The sequence below is a fragment of the Eubalaena glacialis genome, chromosome 10 (genome assembly GCF_028564815.1).
Source record: "Eubalaena glacialis isolate mEubGla1 chromosome 10, mEubGla1.1.hap2.+ XY, whole genome shotgun sequence".
In the NCBI taxonomy this organism is placed as follows: domain Eukaryota; kingdom Metazoa; phylum Chordata; class Mammalia; order Artiodactyla; family Balaenidae; genus Eubalaena; species Eubalaena glacialis.
The window spans coordinates 96,523,267-96,550,069 of record NC_083725.1 but is presented as its reverse complement, the minus strand read 5'-3'; the positions used below and the strand labels follow the sequence as shown (position 1 = coordinate 96,550,069).

Sequence of the window (26,803 nt, the reverse complement as noted above, 5' to 3'; positions counted from 1 at the left end):
AACTTAACATACCCACATCCATACTCTTGATCGTCCCCTACGAACTTCTCCTCCAGTCTTCCCCAGCACAATAAATGGCAAATTCATCCCTCTCTATTTCCATACCCCACAACAATCTATCAGCAAATCTTGTCAGCTCTTCCTTCTAAACATCTCTAGGACCCAATCACTTCTTCCACCTCCACGCCCTGGTCCACACCACCATCTCTCACCTGGACTCTTGCAATAGCTTCCTAATGGGTCTCTCTGCTTCTACTCTGCTTCTCTACAGTCTATTTCCACACGGCAGCCATAGTGAACCTTTATAATTGCAAGTCACATCCCATCACTGTTCTTCTCAAAACCTTCCAATGACTTCTGATCTTTATTCATAACAAAATCTCAAGTCCTGACTTTGGTCTATAAAGCCTGACATGCTCAACCTCAGGTAGCTCCTCTGGCCCACCTGCTACCACTTCCCCCCTAGTTCACATCAGCCTCTTCGGCCTTCGTGCTCTTCCTTAAGCAAGTCAAGAAGTTCCCTCCCCTGGGCTTTGTACACACTGTTCCATCTGCTTGGAAAGTTTTTCTGCTAGATAACCTCAAGGCTTACACATCATTTCAATCAGGTCTTCCTCAAATGTCACTTTATCAGAGAGGCCTTCCCCAACTTCCTGCTAAAATAGCCTCACGTTCCCCTCTCCAACTCTGCATTCCCTTACCATGCTTTGGTTTTCTTCTTTGTACTCATCACCGCCCAACCTACTATATTTCTATTTCTCTATTTGTTTATTGTCTACCTCTCCCTACCAAATTGTAAGCACCACGGGAGTAGGAACTTTGTCTTGTTTGCTGCAGTATCCCTAGTGCCTAGTAGACAGCAAGCAATCGATAAATATGTTAGGTGAAGGGAGGGAAGGAGGGAGAGAGGATGTAGCTTTTCCAGCCGCCACTGTGGTCCCAGGCAAGGTTGGCAATGGGAGCTGGTTTAGCCAGACAACAGGGCTGGCCAGAGAGTTCATTACCTCTTTGTAAGCCTATTGCAAAGTCCTAACAAGCTCCTGCCCTCTAGCCTAACCTCTCCCATCTATCATCCACATTGCCGCTGGAGTAGTCTTTCTAAGATACAGGCTGGACATCACTGTCTTCCTGAAGAACTTTCAGTGCCTTACCAATGCCTAGAGAATAAAGGTCAAACTCCTTAGGCTGGCAGTTAAGACCCTCCACAGTTTTCATCATCTTCTGGTTTCATCTTTCACTATATCCCAAGCACTGTGAGCTCTAAGCCCCAGGGACACTCATTAAATGAGCATGGATGTCCATATCTCTCCTGGCTCTGCCAGCCTGGATGCCTTTATCTCTACCCACCTATGGGCATCCCATTTGCCCTTCAAGGCTTGGCTACAACATAACCTCCTCCATGACGTTTTCCCTCATCAGAATTAAATTCTTCCTCCTCTCTTTTCCCCAGGACTTGGTTCAGACTCCACTGTGGGCACCTGCCCATCACGTTTGGTATTTCAGCAATTTCTTTCTGTCTTTCCATCATGAGATGCTCAGGGTCAGGAATCAATCTTAAACCTTTTTGTAGTCCTCCCAATGCCTGTCAAAGTGCTCTGTTCATAGTAAAAACTCAATAAATGGTTTTTGAACTAAAATCATAAGCTCTATAGAGAAATTGCCAGATAAAATACAACTATCCTGAACCAAAGGCACTGCTCTTAAGATAAGTTAAAAATATAAGTGTGACATCAGTGCCAAATTTGTTATAATAAATATACGAGCTAAACCTCTTCCGTTGTGGTTGATCAGGCATCTAAAACCTTACAATGAGTGGCTCATAAGAAGCAGGTATTGTGATTCTTGTCGTCTCCCTTAGTCTCCTTCTCAAATATTCAAAACAAGCACGAAGGGGAATTTTTAAAGAGAACAGAGGAATTAACTTGAGGGCTTCAGCTGTTCTCCCCATCAATTATTTCTCTTGTTGACACAGAGAGGCGGAAGCTGGCCCCGTGCCTACCTCTTTCTGGTTTCGATGGATTTGGCCGTCTTGATAGTGCTTCCATCCTGAGGGGCATCCCTTTCCTGAGAGGCAGGAGCATCTCTAACGGGCAGTGGGAGGACCACCGTTTCCTGAGTCACGGGGATGACCTCTTCGTCCGCCCCTTGCTGGCCCAGGTGCTGCTTGGCATAATCAAAGCCCTGCACAGGCTGCAAAGAGGAAACAGATTTGCAGTCACGTTTCTGGCAAAGCAAGACGCTCACAGCAGCTTTAAGAGAAGACAGGTGGGAAAGTGCATGTGATGGGACCATACTTAGCTTTCTGATGAACAAGAGTTAACATAAATCTCCATCATAATTTCTGTCTCTGCAAAATCAAAATCCGTGTTAATTCCACCTAGCTACAGAATCTCTATAGATAAGACTCAGAAAAATGACTAGTATAAACAAGATGCAAATATGTGTGTGAGAACAAATACTTTCAAGGATTTTAGACCACTTATTTTAAGTCACAGGATACTGCTAATTAGAAGCTCTTAATTGCTACATTAAACAGGTCCCGCATCTTCTCCTACCTAGGCATATTTTGTCATCCCTTAAATCCTGTGTAATAGCAGGTGTGTGGCTTTGCCAAGTCACTTGAACTCTGGACCTCAGCTGTCTCATCTGAGAACTGAAGATAATCATATCTGCTTTACCTCCACCACCCTTGAGTATTAAAGGGGATCACAGATCTGAAAACAGAGGGAGGAGATGTGCTACCACATGCGAGGCAGTACAATTATTAATAATAAAATGGAATTTATGGAATCACTCTTTAATCCAGGCCTCTCCCTTAAGCAGGCTGGCTCTCCTATAATTCATTACTGAAAAATTAGCAAGGCTTTTGTTGTACAATGTCTGAAATCCCAAGTGAATAGGGCAGCTGTGAGCAAAACCCAGCAGACATTTATTAGTGGGGTAATGAAAAAACCACGAAGCATATTTAAACAATTCCTGCGAGTGCCTCTGTTCTGCAAAACAGCACAACACAGATTTGAGGCAGGACGATGGGGAGGTTAAGATCAGCAGCTCCAAAAGCAGACAGCCTGGATTCAAATCCTGGCTCTGCCACGTATTAGCTGGGTGACCTTGGGCAAGTTACTGAAATCCTCTGCACATGTTTCCTCACCTGTAAAATGGAGAGAATAAGAGTGCGAGCAGGATCAAATGTGTATGCCTGTGAGAGTGATATTTAACCACCCTCAAAGGGATGCTGTGTAGATTAGGTAAGTAAATTCAAGCCCAGCATTTAGCTAAGTACCTGACACACATTAAGTGCTCAATCAATATTAGTTAATACTGCTTTCCTGCCTACTAAATCATAGGCCAGGTGACATGGACATCCGTGGATTCTCCTTAAGAAAATTTGGGATGAAACTTAACCTCTATTGTTTGGGTTCTATCAGAACTTGATATGATCAGAAGTTCCTCTTTCAAGGCAGGTTACTTAGCTAAAAATTGTAACAGGAAGGCACCAGCCAGATTTAATGGTCTAAGACCGTGGCCCAACCCATCAAATAGTGTCTCAGAATAGGATGGAGTTTTATTGCTAAATCCAGCAAAGCTTCCTTATTTCAAGCTGTCTGTAGTATAGCCACGGACAGTTCCCTGGATAACTCACTCCGGGAGGTGTGGTCACTGGTCCCTCTTCTCTGAGATGCTCACACTCTGACCCACGTGGTAACCACTAAAATTCTGTGCTAAGATCTGGGAATGTGCTTCTGAAATACTGTTTGTTCATTTCCCTCCCCTCCCTTGGTGGTACATGAAATACAAAGGAGCCTTCAGATGATGCGCTGATGTTCCTAGAACACTGACTCACTTGCTTCAACAATTGATCACCAATTGAATTCAACTGAAATGTTTCTGGAAGCTGACCTTTTCTCTCCAGGTCCACTGTTGTACTGACCCTGCCCTGGTCTTGTTACTTCCATTCTGCTCCTTTCCAGGCCCACCCTTGACAAGCCTCCAAAGTTATCTCCCTTAGAACCATGTCAGGTCATCATCACTCCCTCATTATAAACACTCCATGGCACCCAAACCCTTTGGCAAGGCACTCAAGACCCTTCACATTCTGTCTGAACCCATGTGCCCAGCCTCATCTCCTGTTGGTCCCTTTTCTGCCATACCCCCATCCTCCCATTATCCTATTCAGTTTTGTTCCACCTCTAGTTATTGAGCGCTGGCTTGTGTCAGGGACTGTGCTTGGTGCTGGAAACATAAAGGTGAATAATACCTGGCCCCCTACCCTTAGGGAGCTCACAGTTTCAGCTTCACTTGATATTACTGGTACAGTATCGAATATGTTACATAAATTATGTCATTTCATCCTCACTGTAGTTCAAGGAGGTAGGTATTGTTATGGTTCCCCATTTTAAAGATGAAGAAACTGAGGTTGAAAGGTTCAGCAACTTCCCCAGGCTCACACAGCTGGTCTATGGTAGAGCCGGAATTTGAACCCAGTACTATATGACCCAGAGCCAGAACACCCAACCACTGCTTGATGGTTCTTCCCACGGCCTCTCCTCTCCTTTGGCAGCCTGCCATCTTGGTTGGGCATCTTCTACCACACTTGGCCTGGCTCCTGTGTTGAGACTCCTGGCCTGTGTGTGAGGTATTGGGAGTCTGCACTGGTGGCTAAGATGACCTAAGAACCTAGTGAGGAGGACGAGCTGGCTCTGGCTTGCCCCCCTCATCCTCACTCTCTCTGAACTTGGCCTCTCACCCTTCACACGGGGCTGAAGTTACCCGCTAGATACTTCAGGGGACTGGGCTGACGGTGGGTGAGCAGGGAGACATTAAGGAATGACAAGCTTAAAAGGCGGCCCTTGTTATTAGGTTAATAATAACAATCCCTGTACATGTTCAGTACTTACAGCCTGCAAAACACTGACACCTCATTTCATTCTCACAACAACCACATGGGGAAAGCAGGGCAAACAGCACAGTCTTCACTTTATAGGTAAGAAAACAAAAGCTCAGAGAGGTTCGGTGACTTGCCCAAGATCACACAGCTAAGTGGTGAAAGACTCAAGACTAGTACCTTACTCTTCTGACTGACTGGATAGTGGTCTTTCAACCTCCAACTTGAAAATCACCTGAGATTAACTAATTGCCCACAGGACACACACTAGTGACCCCTAACACCGTTAATACAACATCATGAAACATTTATAGTTGCTTTAATGAGTTTTGTAAAATTATCAAATCAAAATAATCTCCAACAATTTCAAAGGTAAACATGTTACCCAGATCTTTTAAGAAGAAAGCATGTGTAATAATAAACATCAACTTATATATAATATTTATTCTGTACCAGGTACGCTCAAAGTAATTCACATAACTCACTTAATCCTCACAACAACCTGTAAGTGAATACTGTTATCACCCCCATTTCACAGATGGGAAAACTGAGGCACAAAGAGGTTAAGTATGGTCATATAGATACTATGTGAGAAACAGGAGACAGCTGGGCATCTTTAGGGGGTGACTAAGGCAGACCCACCCCAAGCAGAAGGTCATACCAACCAGTGCAGGCCCTCCAAGCTCACTCTGCACCTGGATATGGCCCTAACAACTTTCTCTAAAGGTGGCCTGTTCCAGGGTATCATGTTCTCTTCAGTTGAAGGGAAAACCTGGGAAAAGGCTATGAATCCAATGACAAAGAGGAGGGAAAAGTGAACTAGGAAGAAAAGAGGTGACAAAGGCATGACGCCTGGCCCTCCTCCTGCGCTGATCATTTTCTCAACCTTCTACCTGCCGAAGCCCGGATGACAGCAATGGTAATAGGGCTACATCTGTGGTACCTTGTCTCTGCAGAAGGGTGTGGGCGTGCACGGCTGGGCCTTGGCTCACGGGACAGCCACACGCACCTCCTCTTAGGATGTTAAGTCTATTAGTAAGGCTCAGCAAGGATCCCCAGCCATGTCCTCTGGCACTGCAGCCCGCATCCTTACAGACACAGTGGTGTCCCTGGAGACTAGGAGACCACCCTCCCGGTCTCTGGATTGGTGGCGAAAGCTAACTTTTTCATCCCGCCTGGTCCCTTGGCGTTAAATGAATTCTGCTCACACACAAAGGTTGTGAGAAGTGATGCAGGCGGCTCTCTCCTCTTGCAAACACTGCAGTGTCCCCGGGTTGCAACGGGCAGGACTGCGGTAAGAAAGAGGCAGTTCCACCCCGTTGGTTTCCCGTGATAAAAGGGCTTTGGAAATCAAGTGCGTAGCCCAGTCTCATTGAGGGAGAAAACAACCACCGTCACCCCACACAAGTGGATCATCTCACGGAACATAAATTTGCTTGATTTTCCACAGCAGCCAGATATCTGTTGAAGCACAATGCACCGGGAAGGGACATAAAAGGGGCTATGAAAACCCACAAACATGAATCTGTTCCAGCCTCAGACAGCTTTCCAGCCAGAAGATATGCTGAAATCATGTGCTGCCCAACTCATCTCGGCAAATTAATAAAATTTTGGCTTCATCTAGAACACAAAGATGGCATTTACAACCTCAGTATGGCATGTTTTGCATTCCTGGACTCAGCTGCAATTAGATTCTGGTAATTACTGTTATGTCTGCAAGGCTCAGATTGTAACCAAGCTAAGATGGAAATGAAATACCCCTTCTTGGAATAGTTTCATTTTTCACTGCTTGGGTAATTACCAACATCATGCTGCGTCCGGGCAGTGGGTGGCTTTATGTCAACAGACACAGAACGACATTCTTTGGGGTTGGGCTCTTCACTAGACAGTGTCTCAGCAAGCCGCAGCTTCTCAACAGGTGACTCGGTTTAATAAACAATCAAATTCATTTGATTTCTTTTGCTGAAGCAAGGTATGATCATCCAGGAAGAACTAGACATGGCTGACTCCCAGCAAGGACAATCACCACGTCATGCATTCCAGTGGATGTGAAATTCCATCTGCTGTTTCATTCCTGCACAGGTAGACAAAGCTCAGATGTTCAGGGCTGGAAGAGGATTCTACCCACCAAATCTCAGAGTTCAGGAAGGGGTATAAAGTAGACAGAGCCCAAAGACTCAGATATGGGCCTGAGTACCTCCCCCACTGCTATGGAATAAGTCCCACAGTCTCTCTTTCCTTTGGGTTTCTCTGCAGTAAAATGAAAATAATAAATGCTGCCCTGACTACAACCTACCTCACAGGGCTACTGTGATGAGCAAACAAGGTGACAGACCTAGGATAGCCTAGGATATTGTAAGGCATTATTTAAACACCGGGTATTACAGGTCGTAGTATAGTCCCTTCGGGGACTATTGTGAAGGGAGCTACGTGACTGGAGAATTACCCTTTGGAATTTCCTCAGTTCATTCTCCTTCCAGTCTCTGGAGACGGGTGGTACAGCCCTATGGAGGCTGTGGAAAGTGGACGGGGCTCCCGGCCAGCCCTCAGGGGAGCCACTGAACTGGGGGTTGATGGTTGCCCGGCCAAGGCTCTGTAGCTCGCCCATCATGCAGCCTTTGAAGATCAGCCACTCCGGCCAGCGGAAGAAGGAAAGTTTTGAGGGTCTGATGTGCCCCAAAGGGCCCTGAGTTAGGAGCCAAGAGACCTGGTTCTACTATCAGTTCTGCTACTGACTAACTGTGCCATTGTGAAGAAGTCACTTCTCTGTAAAAGGGAAGGTGTCAGATCAGATGACCTCTGAGGCCCCTTTCAGGTCTAGCTAGCAACTCGTTTTCTGTGCCTCTGTTTCCTCATCTGTAAAATAATGTTCTTCCTCAAAGGGGTGCTGGGAAGATTAGGGGTTGCTGGTATATGCAAAGCCCTGAGAAGCATTTAAGGCAAAGAGTGAGCATTAGATGAGCATTAGCTATCGTGTCCTCATTATAAAAATAAAGGTTGCACACGAATGCAAATATTCTAAAGAATACTGAACTGTACACTTATAAGTGACTAAGATGGTAAATTTTATGTTATGTATATTTTACCACAATTTTTAAAACATTCAAATAAGTAAATAAAGGGTCTCCTTCAACATGAGGACTCATGAGGATCTTCTGAAGGTACTTGCAAAGACCCTAAGAGCCAAGAGAGAAAAGGCAGGTGGAGCCCCAAGGGGCCAGGGCTCCTGCCCCTCTCCTCACAGCTTCCATCTCGTACCTTTGCTCTCTGTGGCAGGTTCATCACAGTGTCTGGCTTGAAGTCGTTCTTGTTCTTCCGGCAGAGCACGGCAGTGATGATGATAATGATGACCGTGACCACGGCAATGGGCGCCAGCACCGCGGCGATGATCCACAGGTTGTTGGGCGGGTTCTTCACCACGGCTGCGGGGAAGAGTGGGGGAAGCACGTGACAAGGAGCTCAGGGAAGGGGAAAGCAACCAGGAGATAAATGCCCTCCAGTCCCAAGTCGTGAGATGGTTGAGAGGGTTTGGGCTCGGAAAGGCTCTTGCCTTGGCAAGCTACTCAAAGTCTCTGAGTCTCAGTGTCCTTATCTGTAAAATGCGGCTATCACGTTGCAAGGCATCAGAGAGGCAAGGTACATGTGGTGCTTTGGTGTGGCCCCTAGTAGGTGCTCAAGAAATGCGAGCCTTCACTATGATTAAGAGGAGGAAGAGGAAGATGGATTGGTATCAAGTTTCCCCACTGGTAATGTCCGTGAGTCAAAAGAGAAGAGAGAAGCGATCTGAGGATTAGTACAGTGGGGCCGTCAGGCGGCAAAGGCCATGGAGAGATGACTCTAAATACTGTAGTTAAGTCACCCGCTGAGTGAGCAACGAATAAAACATACCTGGGTGGACGGATCTGCCCTGCCCCCCGATGGCTGGCTGGGGAGGCATGGAAATGCCTTGTCTAATCAAAACGATCCAGCTATTCTCAGAGCCAGAGTGAAATAGAGTAACGAAAGTGACTGTCAGTAGGAAGAATGTGTTATTAGAACAGTAGGTGCCTCAAGGAGGGTGGGGCTGGCATTAATTAACTTGCAAAGGGCAACAGGTTGATGGTCATGCCCTACATCAGTATAGGGGTTAGGGTCACCCAGGTGTATACACTTGTCAAAACATCAAATGGTATAGTTAAGAGCTGTTCATTTCACTGTATGTTAATTTTATCTAAAACATCACAAACAAATAAGGAACTCTAGGCAATGATATGCATACTGAAGTGTTTTGGGTTGAAGTCTACTGATGTTTGCAACTTACTTTGAAATACATCAAAAAATATGATGGATTAACAGATGAATGGAAAAATAGATGAACAGAGATGTGATTATTAAAATATAGTAAAATGCTAATTGTGGAATCGAGGTGGTAGCAACATAGGTGTTCACTGTACAATTCTTTCAACTTTTTAGTAAGCTGGGTTAGGAAAATGTAAGAAAAAGAAAAAGCCTTTGCTGTGAGATGAATGAGTCCTCCCCCCGTGATTCCAGGTGGGGAAGCTTTGGAAACACCTCAGTCCAATCAAAAGGACTGGAGTAAAGAAAACAGTAACCAAAATAATTGTTTATAGGAATAAAGAGTTATTGGAAGAGAGTGGGGTTTGCAGAAAATCTAGAAAAAGAGAACCAAAGATTTATCCACGCCAGGGGAGGGTACCCCGACCAGCAGACATGGGTAACCTGGCCGGATGGCAGGTCTATCTGGTGGGCAAGATGGTGGCAGCTGGCTGTTTGAGCTTGGTGATACTGTTAATACCACACAAGCTCTCTTCTCTCCCACTCCCTAGATGATCTCATGGACTCAAGGCTTAAAAACCATCAGCCACCTCCATTGATGCTCATTTATATCTCTAACCAGGACCACTACTCTGAACTCCAGATTCCTGTATCCAACCATCAACTCAAATCTCCAGTTGGATACTTAAGAAATGTCTCTAATATATCCAGAGCCCAACTCTCAATCCCCCCACCCCGCAACCAAACCTGTTCTTCTTGTGATATTTTCCACTCCAACAAATGGCAACTCCTTCCTTCCAGTTGCTCAGATCAATAACTTTGCCATCAATGTTGACCTGTCTCTTTTACTCTCACCCAATATCCTATTGAGCAACAAACCCTGTCATCTCCATCTTCAAAATATATCACTTCTTTCTATTGCTATAGTCCAAGCTACCAACATCTCTCACCTGAATTACTGCAATGGGCTCCTCCCTTGTCCCCTATAGTCTATTTGCAAAACAGAAGCTGGAGTGATCCTTTAAAAATTCAGATCACAACATTCTTCTGCTCAAACCCTCCAGAGGCTCCAACCCCACTCAGAGTAAGAGCCAGGGTCCTTATAATTTCTATAAGACCTTAAGTGATCTGCCCGACCAACCATCTAGTTACTTCTCTGCCCTTACAGCTCCTCCTTCAACTCACTCTGCTCCAGCCTACCTCCCTCCTACTGTTCCTCAAACAGGCAGGACATGCTCCTGCCTCAGGGCCTTTGCACCAGCTTATTCTTCTACCTAGAATGCTCTTCACCTAGATATCCACATGGCTCCCTCCCTCCCTCCTTCAGGGCTCTGAACAAGTGTCACCATATCTGTGAGGCCTTCCCTGTACTCTCTATAAAATATCAATAACAATCCCTGCCTTTAGCACTCTCCATCCCCCTCTTCCTACTTAATTTTTTTCTAAATCAGTGCTTCTCAAACTTTAATGTACATGCCCATCACCTGGGAATCTTGCTCAAATGTGGATTCTGATTCTGTGGGTTGGGATGGGTCCCCCTGTAATATGTTCTTTGGGACACAAGTCCACCATCTTCTCAGTCTACTGGCTTTCCAAATAAAGTCACTATTCCTGGCCCCAACAACTCGCCTCTCGATTTATCGGCCTGTCGTGTGGTGAGCAGTACAAACTTGGACTCAGTAACATGCCTAATAAGCTCCCCGCGGGTACCCATGCAGCAGGCCCCCAGGCCACACTTGGAGTGGTGAAGCTCTAAAGTACGTATCACCATCTGCCATGATACATATGTATTTGCTCACCATCTGTCACCCCCTGCCTCTCCATTAGAATGTACACCTTAAGAGAGCAGGGAGGTTTTTTGTCTCATTTGCTGCATTCCCCAGGGCCTAGAACAGTGCCTTGCACATAGTAGGTGCTCAATTAAAAGTTGAATAAATGTGTAACTGAACTACCATTATTCCTGTTGCAATTTGGCTCCCCATACAGATTTACACAAAGGATAGAGTAACAGCCAGTTAAAGAAATCCCCTCTCCTTGGTAGTTCTAATCCATATTTTAAACTAAATACTTTCAATCTGGTTTATATATCAATCTCTTATAAGTCTGGTTAGCATAAGTTGGTCCTCCTGATCCTGCTTAATTCTGGGGGCTACTAGACCCACAAAGCTGAGGACTGGACTCTGGAATACAAAGACCCCACCAGTAAGTGCCGCATGGTGAGGACCTGCCTGAGGAGCCAGCTGGTCTTTCTCTGACTTCGACCACCCCCTGACTTCAACTGGCACCTCATCAGCCAAGATCTACCTCTCTTCAGGCAGCACTTGGCTTGGGAGTACTATTAGTACAAAAGAACTTCTTTTCCACAGTTTTTGTCAATCAGTGATTAATCACATTATTAACTTCTGAAAACAGCTCATTAGATAATGTGCTCCTGTTGACATTAAACATGTAATTGCTGCTGCTTTTAGTAATTCAGTATTTATATGTGAGTTTTAGGCCATTAACATTTTTTAAAGCTCAGTGCTTCTGTGAAAAATATCAATATGCCTCTTTTCGGCTATGTTGTTCTATCCTGATGGAGAAAAATGTATAGTGTATCAGAACATGATACCCTAAATATATTTATATATGTATATAATTTTTTTCATTAGCAAGAATGAAATATTTACATGTGTTCTGCTTTTACTCAGCTTTATTGTTTTGATGGAGGTGTGCCTTCTTGAAGCAGTATGGAAAATCCTTTCACCTCTATTTAAATGGGGAGAGAACAAATTTATGCTATGTACATTAATAAATTCATTTAACAGTCAAAGAGATAGCAAAGTTAGGTCAACTGAAGTCATCCAAACCCAGTATATTCATTGGCATAATGATCTAAAACTACAAAGTCATGTACAGAGGTGAAAAGGAACAAATGGTTATTTAACTTACAAGAATGTCAGAGGAAGGATAGGAAAATGAGACAACACGTTCTTGAGCTTCTACCGTGTGTTAGGCATTGGGATACACTCTTTGTCAAGATTCTCATACCCATTTTTCAGATGAAGAAACTGAGCCCCAGGGAGGTTAGATTTTTTTTTTACAAAAAAAATTCATTTCTCTGAAATATACAATTTAAGTCAGTTCTGAGTTAACACACATGAATGGAAGTGTGTGCATGTGTGCATGTGCATGCACACACACACACAAAGTATTTGTCAGAGGAATGAAGTCAAAGGGTCCACATAATCTAAACTCAGAATGAATTATTCTCATGTGGAGCAAATGTTGAAAGGAGAAGAAATCCATTCGAAAAAGCTCCCAGCTCGTTTCTGTGGCTGTCAAAACATCAGAGTTCATGACTGCTGTGAGTGGACGCAGGGGAGGGTCTAGCCCAGGGCCCAGCAGCTGGTGAGAGCTCAGGCCCATCCTGCCCCTGCCCACACACTCCCGTGGCTCTCACCCCACTTGGGTGCAGCCCATGGGGCTCCACTGATCGTGGCCCCTATTCTGCACCTCTGACCTCATCGCTGCTGCTCTCCATCGGGACCTCCTCGCTGGCTCTCAAACCCTCCCCCCTCTGCCTTGAATCTTGTCCCAGGTATCCTCAGGTGGTCACTCAAAGGTTACTTCCTCAATATCCTCTTCTCGACCCCCCCAACAATTTAAAATCACAGCCATTATCTCCTCGGCATCCCCTAGGCCCTTCTGTGCTTAATTTTTCTCCATGGCACTTATTAGCATCTAACATATTATTCAGTTATTTTGTCTGTTTAACCTGCCCGCTCAGGAATGTAAGGTCCATGAGGGCAGAGGTTTTGCCTGCTTTGCTCACGGCTGTATCTCCAGTGCCTAGAACAGTGCCAGACACATAACAGGTGCTCAAAAAATATTTGTTGAAGGAATGGATGAGAGTTCCCTTCACCAAAGGGTCAGTCTATGGCTTTCTTTAAGTGATATTTTTTTTGAGATAAGTTTCTGATGGCCATGTAAGGTAAACCAATTCCTGCCCTGGACTGCTTCTGCAATGGGGAGAATTTTCCCTACTCCATCAGCTGGATAACCTCCCTGAGGGGCCTCTCACTCCAGATCCTGCAAAGGGAGTGGATGCAAACCTCCATCGGGAATGCAGTTGCTTCTTTAGAAGTCATTGCTGCCCCAGTACCCAGAGATGACGTGGGTAGAGTGGGCATCACATATTCCACTGTAGGGCACTGCACATCGGCCCTAGACCTAGCGATTTAGAAGACACTGGAACACACAGAACGCTACGCTCTACCTTCAGAGGGACAAGGTGTCTGTTCAACACCGTGACTCTCTATTCAAAGTGCTGACCTCATATTCACATCTCAGGCTGATTTCAAAGCTATTAGGAGAAAATGGGATTTAAAACATCTCTGTTTCTCCTCTTCTTCACTGGCCTTAGTGTCCTCCTCCTCTGATCCTGGGATGGAGGCATTTCCCAGGGTCTGTCTTCTAGCTATACTCCCTCCAGGACTCGAATTTTCTCCAGGATTTAAATTCTATCCTGTATCTACAACATCCTCAAAATCTATAGTGTTAACTTTGGCCTCTCTCCTGGGATCCAGGCTTGGATTTCCAACAACTTTCCTAACCTCAGCCCTCAGTACCCCCATGGCACTCCTTAATAGTTCATCACCTAAACTCCACATGGTCCAAACTGAATAAATCACCTTCTCCCTCCTAAAAGTGCTTCTCCTCTCTAACCCCCTCTCTAATTTCATTAAAAGCACCCTATTCTCTGAATTATATAGGCTCTTAACCTTCAAATCTCCCTTCCTTCTTCATTGCCTCTCCTCGAGTCCTTCTGCCTTATGGATAAATGAGACATTCAGCTACCATTTACTACGTGCCTAATAGGCGCCCCAAAAGTGTACTAAACCCTCTACATGCAATAATTATCTTATTTAATCCCCCCAGTAGCTCTACCAGGTCAGTGTTTTTAATATCACCATTTTATGTATGAGGAAAACGTAGGTCAGAGGGTCATTCATTTGTCTTCGGTCTTATTACGAAGGCTCTGCTCTCAACTGCTCTGCTATGGTGTCTTCCAACCACGTGCCTCACTCAGGGCCTGGCAGAGGCATTTAGCAAAAGTGGGTCCTTTGCCTTCACAAGGATAGAGCCAGGCAGTAGCTGGGGCTGGATACTCAAAAAGGAATGAGATGTGGTACCTGCTTTTAAAGAGCTCATGAGGGAGAAAAGCGAGGAAACAACTCATTTGCCCAGTGTGATAAGGGCAATGGAGGCCCCTGGAACTAGGGAAACTTCGGGGAGGGGTCATGCTTCAGGGGTCAGGGAAGGCTTCAGAGGCATCGGGAATGTGAAGAATGAATCCTCCCATGTGGCTGAAGCATTAGGTCTGAAGGAGAGAAGAGTAGCCGTACGGCTGGGAAAGAAGCCTGGAGACCAGGTTGTCAAGGGCCCTGAACATTTGTTGAGCACCTGTTGTGAAAGGCTTCAAAGACCCACTTTAAGAAGGTTGGATTTTATTCTGTGAATAGCAGAGAGCCATCAAATATTTTTTAAATGGAGTAGATGTAAGACCAGAACCTGTGTTTATTATAATGACTCTAATTACAGTGTGGACGGTACATTAATGGCAAAGAGGCTGAGGCTGAGTCATTTGGGAAGCACCTGCAAAGTCCAAGAGGAGACAATGATGAAATGGAGAAGAGGAAACAGTTTGTGAGTTACTCTAGAAGGGAACCGAGAGAGCCAGGTGGATTTGAAGGAAACAAAGAAGTAAGGTTGAGGGCTAGCAGCTCTGGAGCCAGGCAGAACAGAGTTTGAATCCTGGCTCTCCGAGCCAGAGTCAAACCTTTAAGGTCACCCCTAGATGATCCCTCGACTCTCATTTCCACAAGGCTCCATGCACCTTCTAATCTCATGTGATTGCTCTCTCCTGCCCATGTTCTCAGACCTTCCACTGTTCCCATCCATTTCCATCAGCAAAGTCCCCTTACCTCTCCTCCTGGCACTCCATTCACCTCTTGCTCTAAATAAGGCCAGCTTTCCCATTTCTGCCCCTTCCCAAGTACCGCAAGGCCTAGAGTAGATGTGAGGAGGTCAAGGAACTGACCTCAAAGTAGAGGATGGGTTGGGAGAGGAGAAGCGATGGAGAGGAAGAGACAATGAACCAGGATGATGGGGGTCAGCTTGGGGTCTAGAGGTGATTACAGTGAGGAAGGGGCAGTTCAAAGCATCTAGAATTTTGAAAGAATAGAAGAAATGGTCTGAACATAGCAACGAGGACCCAGGAGAAGGGGAGCCTTGCCAATCTTATGGTGTTTCTCTCGTCAGTTTGCTGATGCTCAGTGTGTACTACTGTACCCTTGCTCAAACGCCCCCCACACAATCTCAACCTCAGCTGCCAACTCCATTATGCCCCAAGAGAGCAGAAACAACCACAGAAACATCCTCAGGCTTCCATTACCAAATGTACCCCCTGACCGACACCCACACCCCTGTACTCTGCTTTCCTTCCTAATGCAAAAGAATGAGCCATCCCTGCTCCTCGCTGAGTCTGAACCCTCCACCTGTGCCACCCCCTCGACCACGTATGGACTTCACTCCTGCAGTGTTCGTCTCTCTTCTGCATCGTCAATTTCTCTCTTGCTATTAGTCACCCATAATATTCAAACGTACCCCAATATCTCCCATATGCCCCTCCAGCAACTGTCCTATTAATCTTCTCCCTTTGCTGTCACTGCTTCCCCACCTCCACCCTCTCCTGGGTCCACTCCAGCCAAGCTGTCTCCACCACCTCTTCCTGGAAACCCCTCCTGCCAAGGTCACCACCGAACTCCAGTTTACCAAATTCACTTCATCTCCATCCTTCCAGTCTCTGCCTCTCAAGAACAGAAGATGACACAGCAGCTCACTCCCTTCCAGGACATTCACTTTCTTCACTTATTTCTAGACACCACCTCCTCCGTCTCCCCGGATGCTCCTTCTCAGGGTCCTTTGCTGGCTCCAGTTCTTCCCTCATGTGGATGCCCTGGGCGTGAATTTTTACCCTCTTCTATTTAGTTCTAAATCAAGGCAAATCTGGTTAATCTTACCTGCTCCCTTAGCTCTAAATGTCACCTGTGTTGATGACTGCCGAGTTACTATCTCCTGAGCTCTCCCTGAATGTGTAAGCTCACATGTCCAAAAGCAAACTCTCAATTCCATCTCCCCCACTGCCACTGCAGCCCCACTAAACCTCCTCCTCTCCTGCACCTTCTGCATCTCAACAAATGACACCACAACCAGTGCTCAAGCAAACACCTGGGAGTCACCCTTGAGTCCTCCAGCCCTCACCTCCTCCTGCCACGCACACAATCCATTACCTTGCCCCATCAGCTCCAAAAATATCCCGAATCCAACCACTTCTCTGAGTCTCCACCTCTGACACCTTCCCCTCTCACCTGGGCACCTACAATGGTTTTCACTCCAGTCCTCTACAATTCATTCTCTACCTGGAGAGACGGAGAAAGAGCCGAGAATGGAGCCCTGGGGAATCCACATAAAGAAGATGCAGTAAAACTGATGAAGCTAGTAGTTGACCTGACCAGAGATGGGACAGAGCCCACAGGGAGGGAAGGAGAGAGGTGCAAAGGAAGAGAATCTTGGTTAAAAAGTCATTTCAAAGACAAGATTGTAGAGGGTGACGATCATTTCCAGGCAAAGGTGTATCTGTGAGGATGTGCTGGCCGAGCAGAAGTGAGGGCCGTAACAACATGTGGGCTGGACCATCCCTGTGGAAGCCACACCTACCCCGGACGAAGGCAGGAGACGAGGAGGAGAGGAAAACCATGAACCAGGCGTCAGGTGCCTAAGGAACGTGGACACCAACGAGGAGATCAATGGGAGATGACCTTCCAGGCCCTGTATGCTCGGTGTGCTGTCGAATCTAATATTTCTACCACACAATTTCTCATCTTCATCAACGTCCTCTCCCCTTGCTTCCTTCACAGCCCTTTTTTGGGGCCCCAATGCCTGGGCCACCAGAGAGCCTCATTAGTCCTCCCCCGCTCATCCTGGACACTGCCGACAGATTAACCTCCCTAGATAATGGCTACTTCCAGTGATACTACTCCCCTGCTCAGAAATCTCCAATAGCTCCCCACAGCCAATCACATCACGTACAATCTCCTTCCCCTGCCATCCAACGCCTGAGTCTCCTAAGCAATGCTCGTTTCTAATCCCATCGTCTCCTCCTCATGCTTCTGCACTCCAGGCAACTTGAACTCCCTTTTTTCAAGCACCCCTGGTACTTTTCACCTCCCTTCTATTGCTTCTGTTTCTCCCTCTTTCTGGACAATACATCCTCCTCTCCCTCTGCTGACACTGTAGCATGCAATACAGTTAAGAACACACTTTTGAAGTCAAACAGATCCAGATTCATATCTTGGCAACTCAAGTACTAGTTCTGTGATGTTGTGCAAGTTAGTTAACTTTTCTGAGCCTAGGTTTCCTCATCTGTAATTTGGAGCTGAATAGAGTTGCCCCAGAGAAATTGAGAAAATCTATGTAAAGCAACAAGCATAGTAGCTGCCAGGGGAGGGTCCCCAAAGAGGCAGCTATTATGTTTCATATCCTTTCTCTGTTCATCCTGTTCATCTCTGTTCATCCGGATGCCCCTTCAGAGCAATCTGTCCCTCGGTTGAGCCCTGTATCAATCACATTGTCTCCTCAAAGCATTCCTGCATTCTACGCCTTTATATCTGCATTAACGCCTTCTCTGCTCCTTAAAGGTAGTGATTGGGACTTGCCCACTTCTATATGTCCTCCAGCACTGAACACAGTTCATGCAGGACTCTACAAAGCTTATTGAATGAAATTACCTTTATTCCCCAGCAGACAAATACCATCTGAGCTGTGGTGATTTTTCTAACTGTTCACAAGATTATACTGAGGAGGAAGAGAGGGTAGGACCTGGGGAAAAGCAGTATTATCCTCATCCTAGTAGCCAAAACATATCCCTTACCCAAAACCTATTGCTTCAAACAACACAGGAAACAACTGGTTGATTTGAGAACCTTCTAGAACAGAAGTATGTTTAGCTCTAGGTCTATTAACATCCAAGTGATTCAGGAAACATTTACCGGTATTAAAAATAACGAATGATGGGACTTCCCTGGTGGCGCAGTGGTTAAGAATCTGCCTGCCAATGCAGGGGACAGAGGTTCAAGCCCTGGTCCGGGAAGATCCTACATGCCGCGGAGCAACTAAGCCCACTCGCCATAACAGAGCCTGCACTCTAGAGCCTGCGAGCCACAACTACTGAGCCCATGTGCCACAACCACTGAAGCCCGCGCGCCTACAGCCCATGCTCCACAACAAGAGAAGCCACCACGATGAGAAGCCCGCGCACCACAACAAAGAGTAGCTCCCGCTCGCCGCAACTAGAGAAAGCCCACACGCAGCAACGGAGACCCAACACAGCCAAAAATAAATAAATAAATTTATTAAAAATTTAAAAATGAATGAATGGAAAGGTTATCCCCTTACGGTCAGCTTGCAGAAGGACAACGTGATGCAGGGTCAAGGCCATCCTTTGGGAGTCAATGGTGCTCAGGATCTTGGCAGCTGCGGTCCCCAGCAAAGGCTTCCCATTGTACAGGGTGTAGTAAGTCAGCTCCGCGGGGTCCTTGGGTCCTGGCACCCGCTGCATCTTTACCATCTTTCAGAAAAAGACAGGCCATGTTTACAGGGCATCTTGCATCAACTCTGCAATCACCTGGGCAATCAGCAGGCTGTCTCCCGACTGCGAAGCCTTCCGTAGCTAAGCAGACCCATGACATGTATTTTAGACATCACCCTTCGCATACCTCCCTATCACCAACGTCTCAAGAAACCCTGCTATCGCTGGAGGAGGGAGGCAGCGAGGAGAAAAGGGTTTTGAAAATATAAACATCTGGAAAGAACAATTTCAGGCTGGAGAAGGAAATGCTGAAATGGTGATGTCTTCCAGCCTCCAGAGAACTCTGGCCTCATTTGAAACTAGGCCTCCACATTAATTCAGGGCATGTTAGGTTATTCTCAAACAAGATTTCTAATTTCAAATTCCTGCAATAGCCAGAGAGGAAAAAAAAATGAACTTATATGTCTACAATTCAAAAGAACTCTGATAAAAGCAGTACTTGGAGACTCAAAGCTCTTTTTCTAAAATAACCTTTGTTGCTTTTTCTCACTGTACAAGTTATACATAGTCACTACAGAAAATTTGAAAATACAAAAAAGCATCGAGAAATGAAATAAAATAAAAACAATCTGGAATCCTTCCACCACAAGCTAATTACTATTACCATTTTGGAGTATTTGCTTCTATTCTTTGTTTTTTCCACACAGGCCTTTTATTTATCATTTTACAAAATTATTTATCATTTTACAAAATTATTTATCATACTCTCTATATAGTATTATATATTGCCATTTTTACTTGCATCCATAATGGGCTCAAATATAACAAAAGCATAAATGTTAATTTCTACACGGCATTCCAAGGCATGCCTCATAAACTTAGCCAATCCTTTATTGTTAAACACTTAAATTGTTACTCATTTTTCAGCATTGTAACTAACAATTGATAATCATTATAAATACATAAAACATAAATTTAAAACCTACGTAATGTTCTACTGTATGCATGTCTCATAAACCTAACTAACCCTTCATTTTTAAACATTTAGGTTGTTTTCAACTTTTTACTAGTGTAATTAACCATCGATAAACATTATGGCATAATATAGTATTTTCCAAAGTGTACATTACAGATTACGAGTTTCACAGGATATTAAAAGATGTTACAAAAATGTTTATAGCAGCATTGTTCATCATAGCAAAAAAATCTGAAAATTCAGAATTCACTAACAGTAGGATGGATACATGAGTTATGGTACAGTCACACAATGCAATATTATAGAGTCATGTAAATGAACTATGGCTCTTTGTATCAATATGGGTGAATATAAAAGCCTGATATGGAGCAAAAGAAAAATTACAGAACATAAAATGCAAAACTGAATGATGTACTGCTTAAGGATACACATGAGGATGGTAAAATCTATACAGAAAACACAGGTGTGATTTAATACAAAATTCAGAAGCACAGTCAACTCTGATGGGAAGGAAGTGAGTATGTATAATCAGAAAAGACACAGAAAAGGCTTCTGGGACAAGGTAACAGTAATGTTCTTACTCTTTGGGTTGCGGGTTCTTTTTTACTAGTGTTCTTTAAACTCTACATATTTTTATGCTCCTATGTATGTATGTTATAAATAACAATTAAAATAAATATTACTACAACCCAATAAAAAATGGGTTTTAAAAAAGTCTGACCAGACACTTCACAAAGGAAGATATCTGAATGGCCAATAAGCGTATTTTTAAAATGCTCAATGAGGAAATTCAATTTAAAACCACAAGTCATCACTATCAACCACCAGAATGGCTAAAATAAGAAGGGCTGACAACACCGTGTTGATGAGGAGGTGGGGTAACTCCACATCTGGTTGGTGGGAGTGGGAGTGTCAAACTGTACACTTTGGGAAAAGGTCTAGCAGTCTCTCATAGAACTCACATACACCAACTCTATGACCCACGAATTCCACTCCTACATACCCAAGAGAAATGAAAGCACATGGCCATGGAAAGACCTGCAGAAGAAGGTTCATAGAAGCTTTGTTTATAATAGCTAAAAATTGGGAAAAGCCCAGGTGTCCATCAACAGAAGCATGGATAAACAAACGGTAGTATATTTCATACAAGGGGATATTATTCAGCAATGAAAAGGAATAAACGAACAACATGGATGAATCTTAAAAACACTACAGAGTCAAAAAAGCCTTATACAAGAGAGAATATACTGTAGGATTCCACTTATATGAGGTTCTAGAACAGTCCAAACTGATCTACGGTATGGAAATGATATGTTATCAAATATAAAACAGTAACATAATACACTGTTAATTGTAGAATCTAGACGGTAAGTAAATGGGTGCTTACGTCATAATTTTTTCAACTTTTCTGTGAGTTTGAAAATGCTTATAATAAAATGTTGGGGAAATGTAGATATTATTATAAACAAGGGTCTTACTGGCATTTAAATGTAGAAACCAGTATATTGAAGAAAGTCAAGGAGATTTCTTTACTTGCAGGTTTTTTTAGAGTCTTTGGTATGCCAATATGCCTTTGGAATCTTCAAGAACATTCTACAGGATGCAGCCTTGCCCAAACTGACCTGGCCAGAAAGCCCCTTTGCCTCTGGGCACCTTATAGAGTCATTTTCTGGACACTCTCTGAGAAACACTGCTCTTACCCTTTCATCTTTGTGTTCACCTCTATCTCCTTGAAATGAATTTCTAGGAGTAATGTTGTGACCATCTAAAAGATTCTTGTCTAAATTGCTCACCTGCCCTCCAGCAAGGTCATATCCATTTACTGTGTTTGAGGGTGCCCACTTCACTGCATCCTCATCAACACGGGATAGTACCATTTTACTCATCTTGAAAATGGCATCTTGTGGTAGTTAAAACTTGCATTACTTTGATGATAAGAGTTAAATATTTAAAAATGCTTACTGGTCATATGTATATCTTCTTTGGACTCAATTTTTCAAATACATCCACTAGAGAAATATCTTTAGATTCTAGACACTTAAGTCTCCATATTCATGAAGGTGGCTCATCTTTAAAAATGATCTGAGCCAAGACGAAAGACTTCTCTGGGTGAAGGATGATATAAGCTATGTAGAGTGAATTTTATTTGGGAAACTTGGGGGTGTTATTTCTGTCCCCAGTGGGAAAGGAGATAGGGAGAGCGTTAGTATAACCAGGTACAAGGTGAATGAACATTCAAGTATCTAATAACTTCGCTCAATTTCAATTTAATAGTAAATTCTTCTTACCAAATTTCTCCAAGGATGATGTTGGAAGGTGGTCTACAGCCTCGGTAAATTGGGGATTGCAGAAATAAACCCCTACTTACTTCACTCAGGCTTTCCAGGCAACAAAAGGGACCAAGCACACTGAGTACTCAGAAAAAAAGAGGAAACAGCATTTCACTGGGCTCTTTTAGACACTTAGAATGTGCTGGGTTTCTTAAGTTTACAAATAACACCAGGAGTGTAGGGTGATTCTTTCCTCCCCTTCAGCTGAGGCAAATCCCATTTCAACTGTCTGAATCCCAGCAACTTCCTTTCTGTCATTTGGAAAAGTGTGAATTATAGGGCTCACGTGGACCCACAGAAGGGAAATCACAAACCTGGCACATGAAATTAACTATCGCTTTACCTCATGACAAGGCTGTCTCAGACCACAAAGAATTTTACAACCAAAGCAGCATCCAATAGGACAAGAGGCCAAATTCACCAACTGCAAATGGGGGACCTGGAGTCTCCCTCAGGGGCGTGATGTTGACTAACATAGGGAAGTGTGTTCCAGAAGATGGGTTGTTTGTACTTCCAAGATTGCCTGGGGACATGATCTGCAGACACTGCGGTAATGTCTGCAATTTCCTTTAAAGCTTCCTCTTAGACAGTGAGACACACTGCATGTGTGTTTGGGTTAAGTTACACACTAGATGTGGTCAATTACCAATCCAGGGGCAGTCGACTACATCCCAGAAAATAAGAAGCCCACTTCCTAGAGGCAACTACCAGAAGCACTTCTGTAATTTGATACCTTGCTCAAGAGAGCTTGTTAATTAGCATAACAAATGTTAGAAATGGGTTCTCATTTGGTGAAATTAGTGGTACTCAAGATATGTGGATTGGCCAGAATATGCTATAGACACTCCCACTCTTGCTTGAACTGGATAAAGAATCTAGAGAGGCTTACAGCCTCTACCCTCAGGATGGCTACTGTCTCTGTCGGGTTCCCTCTGAAGCAGACTCTGAGATGAGTTGAATGCTTGTAATTTATTGGAGAGATGCAGGGAACTGACAGGGGGTGGAAGTGAGCTAACAAGGGATGCATTATGAAGCTAGTCACCACAGCGGGAAACTAAAGCTTAATTCTCTGTGGGAAAGCTCTGGCAATGATCCTAAAGCATACAGTTCAGAATCCTCCCAGCCAAGAAGCAAGAGCTGTGGTACTTATACCTCCACCACTGGTGAATTCCCAGGCACTTCCGGCCAGCTGTGGCTGGGCAAAGTACGTTCTGGCATCTCAAGAGCAGCCCTTCAATAAAGAGATGCTGGAAGTTCATCAGCATTCATAGAAATTATAAGGGGGTTTGGGCAGGGCACCAGTAGTGTCTGCTACAGCTCCCTACCCTGAGTCCCTGTGTGGTCACGTGTCCATTATAAATGTAGAGGGCTCTATTTGCTGAAACGGATTCGACAAGGCTAACAGAATCCCACACCTGTAAGGCTGATCGGTGTTTCCGCTGATCACAATCATGGTGCTGAGAGGCCTGAAAGCTGGGACTTCATCCAGCCTCCAGAACAGGATGCGGAGGAGTTGCGCTTGCTTACTAATAGCCTTTTGTTTAATAAATATGTGCATGTGGGCAGCATTTCTTCCGAGACCTCCTTTCCCTACAGTCTAGTAGCCGGGAGAGCAGCTCTCACCCTCCTTCATGATTTCGATGATTATGACTGTCACCCCCCCCAAAACCTAAGAGCAGTGTGGATTAACTGGCCTCATCAGCTCGCAATGGGAGCGCTCCTCGGCATGCAGCGTGGTTTTCATAGGCTCAGGAAGCACATTTCTACACCCTTCTTATAAGACTCCCGTGACTTTGCGTACACCCACCTGCACGGTGTAGCTTCCCAGGGTGGTGGCCCGTTTAAACCGCCGGCCTTGTTGCTGGGACATCATGAACAGCTGGGCCAGGCGCTGCTCCATGACCCGGGCGAAGCTTTGGTTGTGCAGGCCCACCAGGGAACTGTCCACGCCCTGCAGCACTGTGGACACAGGACACAGAGGGGCTGTCAGAGGAGAGGCTGCCTGCTGACTCGGAACCACAGCCGCCACCGCTGGCCCCCACCAGCCACTAAGGGCCATGGGCCCGACCCCATGTTAGGGTTTGGCCATCCTTCCCTCACTTTACCCTCACATCAGCCCCAGGAGTTAGGAATCGCTATTGACCTGTTCGAGATGCTGAAAAGGTTAAGTGACTTGTCTAAGGTCACACAGCCAGTAATCAGCAAAGCCAGGGCTCAAACCCAAGCCTGTGGAACCCCAAAGCATGCACTCTGTCCTTCACAAGCTGTGACAGGTGTAACGCTGTTGTATTAGGTCCCAACCTTATTTAAGATAGTATGTGTTGTCAAAGTCCATATGGGAAGACAGCATCGCTAACGGGTACAACTACTTGGATTTTTGGTGGTTCCCACTCAGGGGCCCTGGCTCAGCGCTACCCTGATTTTACGTTTCCTTCCCAACAACTTTGGTGAGAAATCTAAGCTCCATCCTGCAACTCAGCCCCTTCCGCATGGGCAAACCGCCCTGTTCGGTGTCCTCATCCCTCTCTCCTCAATGGGGTCCCTTTCAGGGCTCACCCCTAAAGCTGCCCGGGGCCCCTGAGGTCTCTCTCACTTGAGAGCAGGATCGTGTGATAGAAAGAGCGGGCTCTCTCAGTGCTGGCCCTTGCCAGTTGGGGGACTTTGGGCAAACCACCGGCCCTCTCAGAGTCCAAGTCCTTTTCTGTAAAACGGAATAAGAAGGGCTACATCACAGCAAATATATTTCTAGTGGGCTTTAAGGTTAAGATGAAATAAGATGTATATAGCAACTTAGCATAGAGCCTGGTGTGCAGAAGGCAAAGGAAACCCTCTCTTTCCATCCCTCCTTCACTGCTGGGCTTCATCCACATCCAGGGCATCTGTAATCAATGGGTAAGGCGTTGGTGATGGAATTCCAGGCAATGGCTGGTGCATGGGAGAGAATTTAGTGAACACCAGAGCCGTCCAAGGACTGCTGTGGTCAATTACTATGGGGGCGACTGCCTTTTGCTGTCTACCCCCGAAGTCAGCCCTTCCTCCGAGACCCTCGGGAAGAAGCACACTTCTTCCCAAACACACAACACTCTCTCCAAACACAGTCACCCCTGAAAACAAAAATGCTAAAAGCAATTCTCATCTTCTTAGACCAAAACTTACACGGGCTGGGAATGTAATACAAGGTTTTTCATTTAGCAGAGTTTGTTGTACTACAGTCCAGCCAAAGACCATTAATACCACCCATCTACTGGGATCTGGCAATAGCTTGGATATAAACGGCATTGTTATTATGATGGCATTCTAACAGGGCCAGAACACGCAACGGATGACAACGAGATACAGAGAACGATGTTTAAACCGATCAAGAGAAAAATAAAACCCACAGCTGAGTCTTAGAAATTATTTCTTTGAAACCACAAATGCTAAATAATCCCCAAGGAGGGCATAAAGCAGCTTTCCTTCCAGGGCCTTCATGAGAGACTCCCAGCTCAGCAGAACTCCTGCAAACAAAGATAAAACACTCCTGCACTTCCCACTGTGGCCCCTTGGAACCCTCCTGACACAGCTGTCAGGCTGAGGAAGGGCTGACCAGCCTCCTGACCCCAGAAGGAGAGCCCGTGTTCTTGCGCGTTCAAAGACACCCCTCCCGTAAAAGGACAGCGCCAACTGCTGAAGGATTACTTCTACACTGGCCTCTCCTAACTGGTGGACAAAAGCAAGAGAGGGGACACAGGATGGTCGAGGGACATCATCATGGGTTACTTTACAGGAATCCCAGAGATGATGCAAGGGCAGACATCAAAGAAGAGAATAGTCGAAGCCTTCAGGTGACGAAAACATTCTGGAAATAGATAGTGGTGATGGTTGCACAACACTGTGAATGTACTTAATGCCGCTGAATTGTACACTTTAAAAATGGTTAAGGGCTTCCCTGGTGGCGCAGTGGTTAAGAATCCGCCTGCCAATGCAGGGGACACGGGTTCAAGCCCTGGTCCGGGAAGATCCCACATGCCGCGGAGCAACTAAGCCCGTGCGCCACAACTACTGAGCCTGCACTCTAGAGCCCGTGAGCCACAACTACTGAGCCCGCGTGCTTCAACTACTGAAGCTCGCACGTCTAGAGCCCGTGCTCCGCAACAAGAGAAGCCACTGCACATATATACACTACCAAATGTAAAATAGATAGCTAGTGGGAAGCAGCTGCACAGCACAGGGAAATCAGCTCGGTGCTTTGTGACCACCTAGAGGGGTGGGATAGGGAGGGTGGGAGGGAGACGCAAGAGGGAGGAGATATGGGGATATATGTATATGTATAGCTGATTCACTTTGTTATAAAGCAAAAACTTACACACCATTGTAAAGCAATTATACTCCAATAAAGATATTTTAAAAAAAAGAGAGAAGCCACCGCAATGAGAAGTCCGCACACCGCCACAAAGTGCAGCCCCCGCTCATCGCAACTAGAGAAAGCCCGCGCGCAGCAACGAAGACCCAACGCAGCCAAAGATAAATAAATAAATATTTTTTTTAAAAAAGGTTAAAACGGTAAATCACACTTTATGTGTATTTTACCACAGTTTTAAAAATTGAGAAAAAATACCTCCAGGGAAGTACAGGAGGCCCTGGGAACCTGCCACAGAGCTACATGGAATCAACAACTGGGCAGCTCCCTCATGCCTCGCGGCTCTATTTGCAAAGAGGATGTGTCC

The 26,803-nt window shown here is 45.2% G+C and overlaps 1 protein-coding gene across 1 annotated transcript in view; it reads right to left on the bottom strand.

The window, feature by feature from the left end:
• Positions 1–26,803, bottom strand: part of KIAA1549L (KIAA1549 like) — a 294,252-nt gene that overhangs the window by 82,569 nt on the left and 184,880 nt on the right. The window contains exons 12-15 of the mRNA XM_061203754.1: positions 23,905–24,056; positions 18,659–18,830; positions 8,144–8,307; positions 2,000–2,190 (exon numbers count right to left, since the gene is read on the bottom strand). Of these exons, the coding sequence (XP_061059737.1) occupies positions 2,000–2,190; positions 8,144–8,307; positions 18,659–18,830; positions 23,905–24,056 (679 nt within the window). The remainder of the gene's footprint in view (positions 1–1,999; positions 2,191–8,143; positions 8,308–18,658; positions 18,831–23,904; positions 24,057–26,803) is intronic.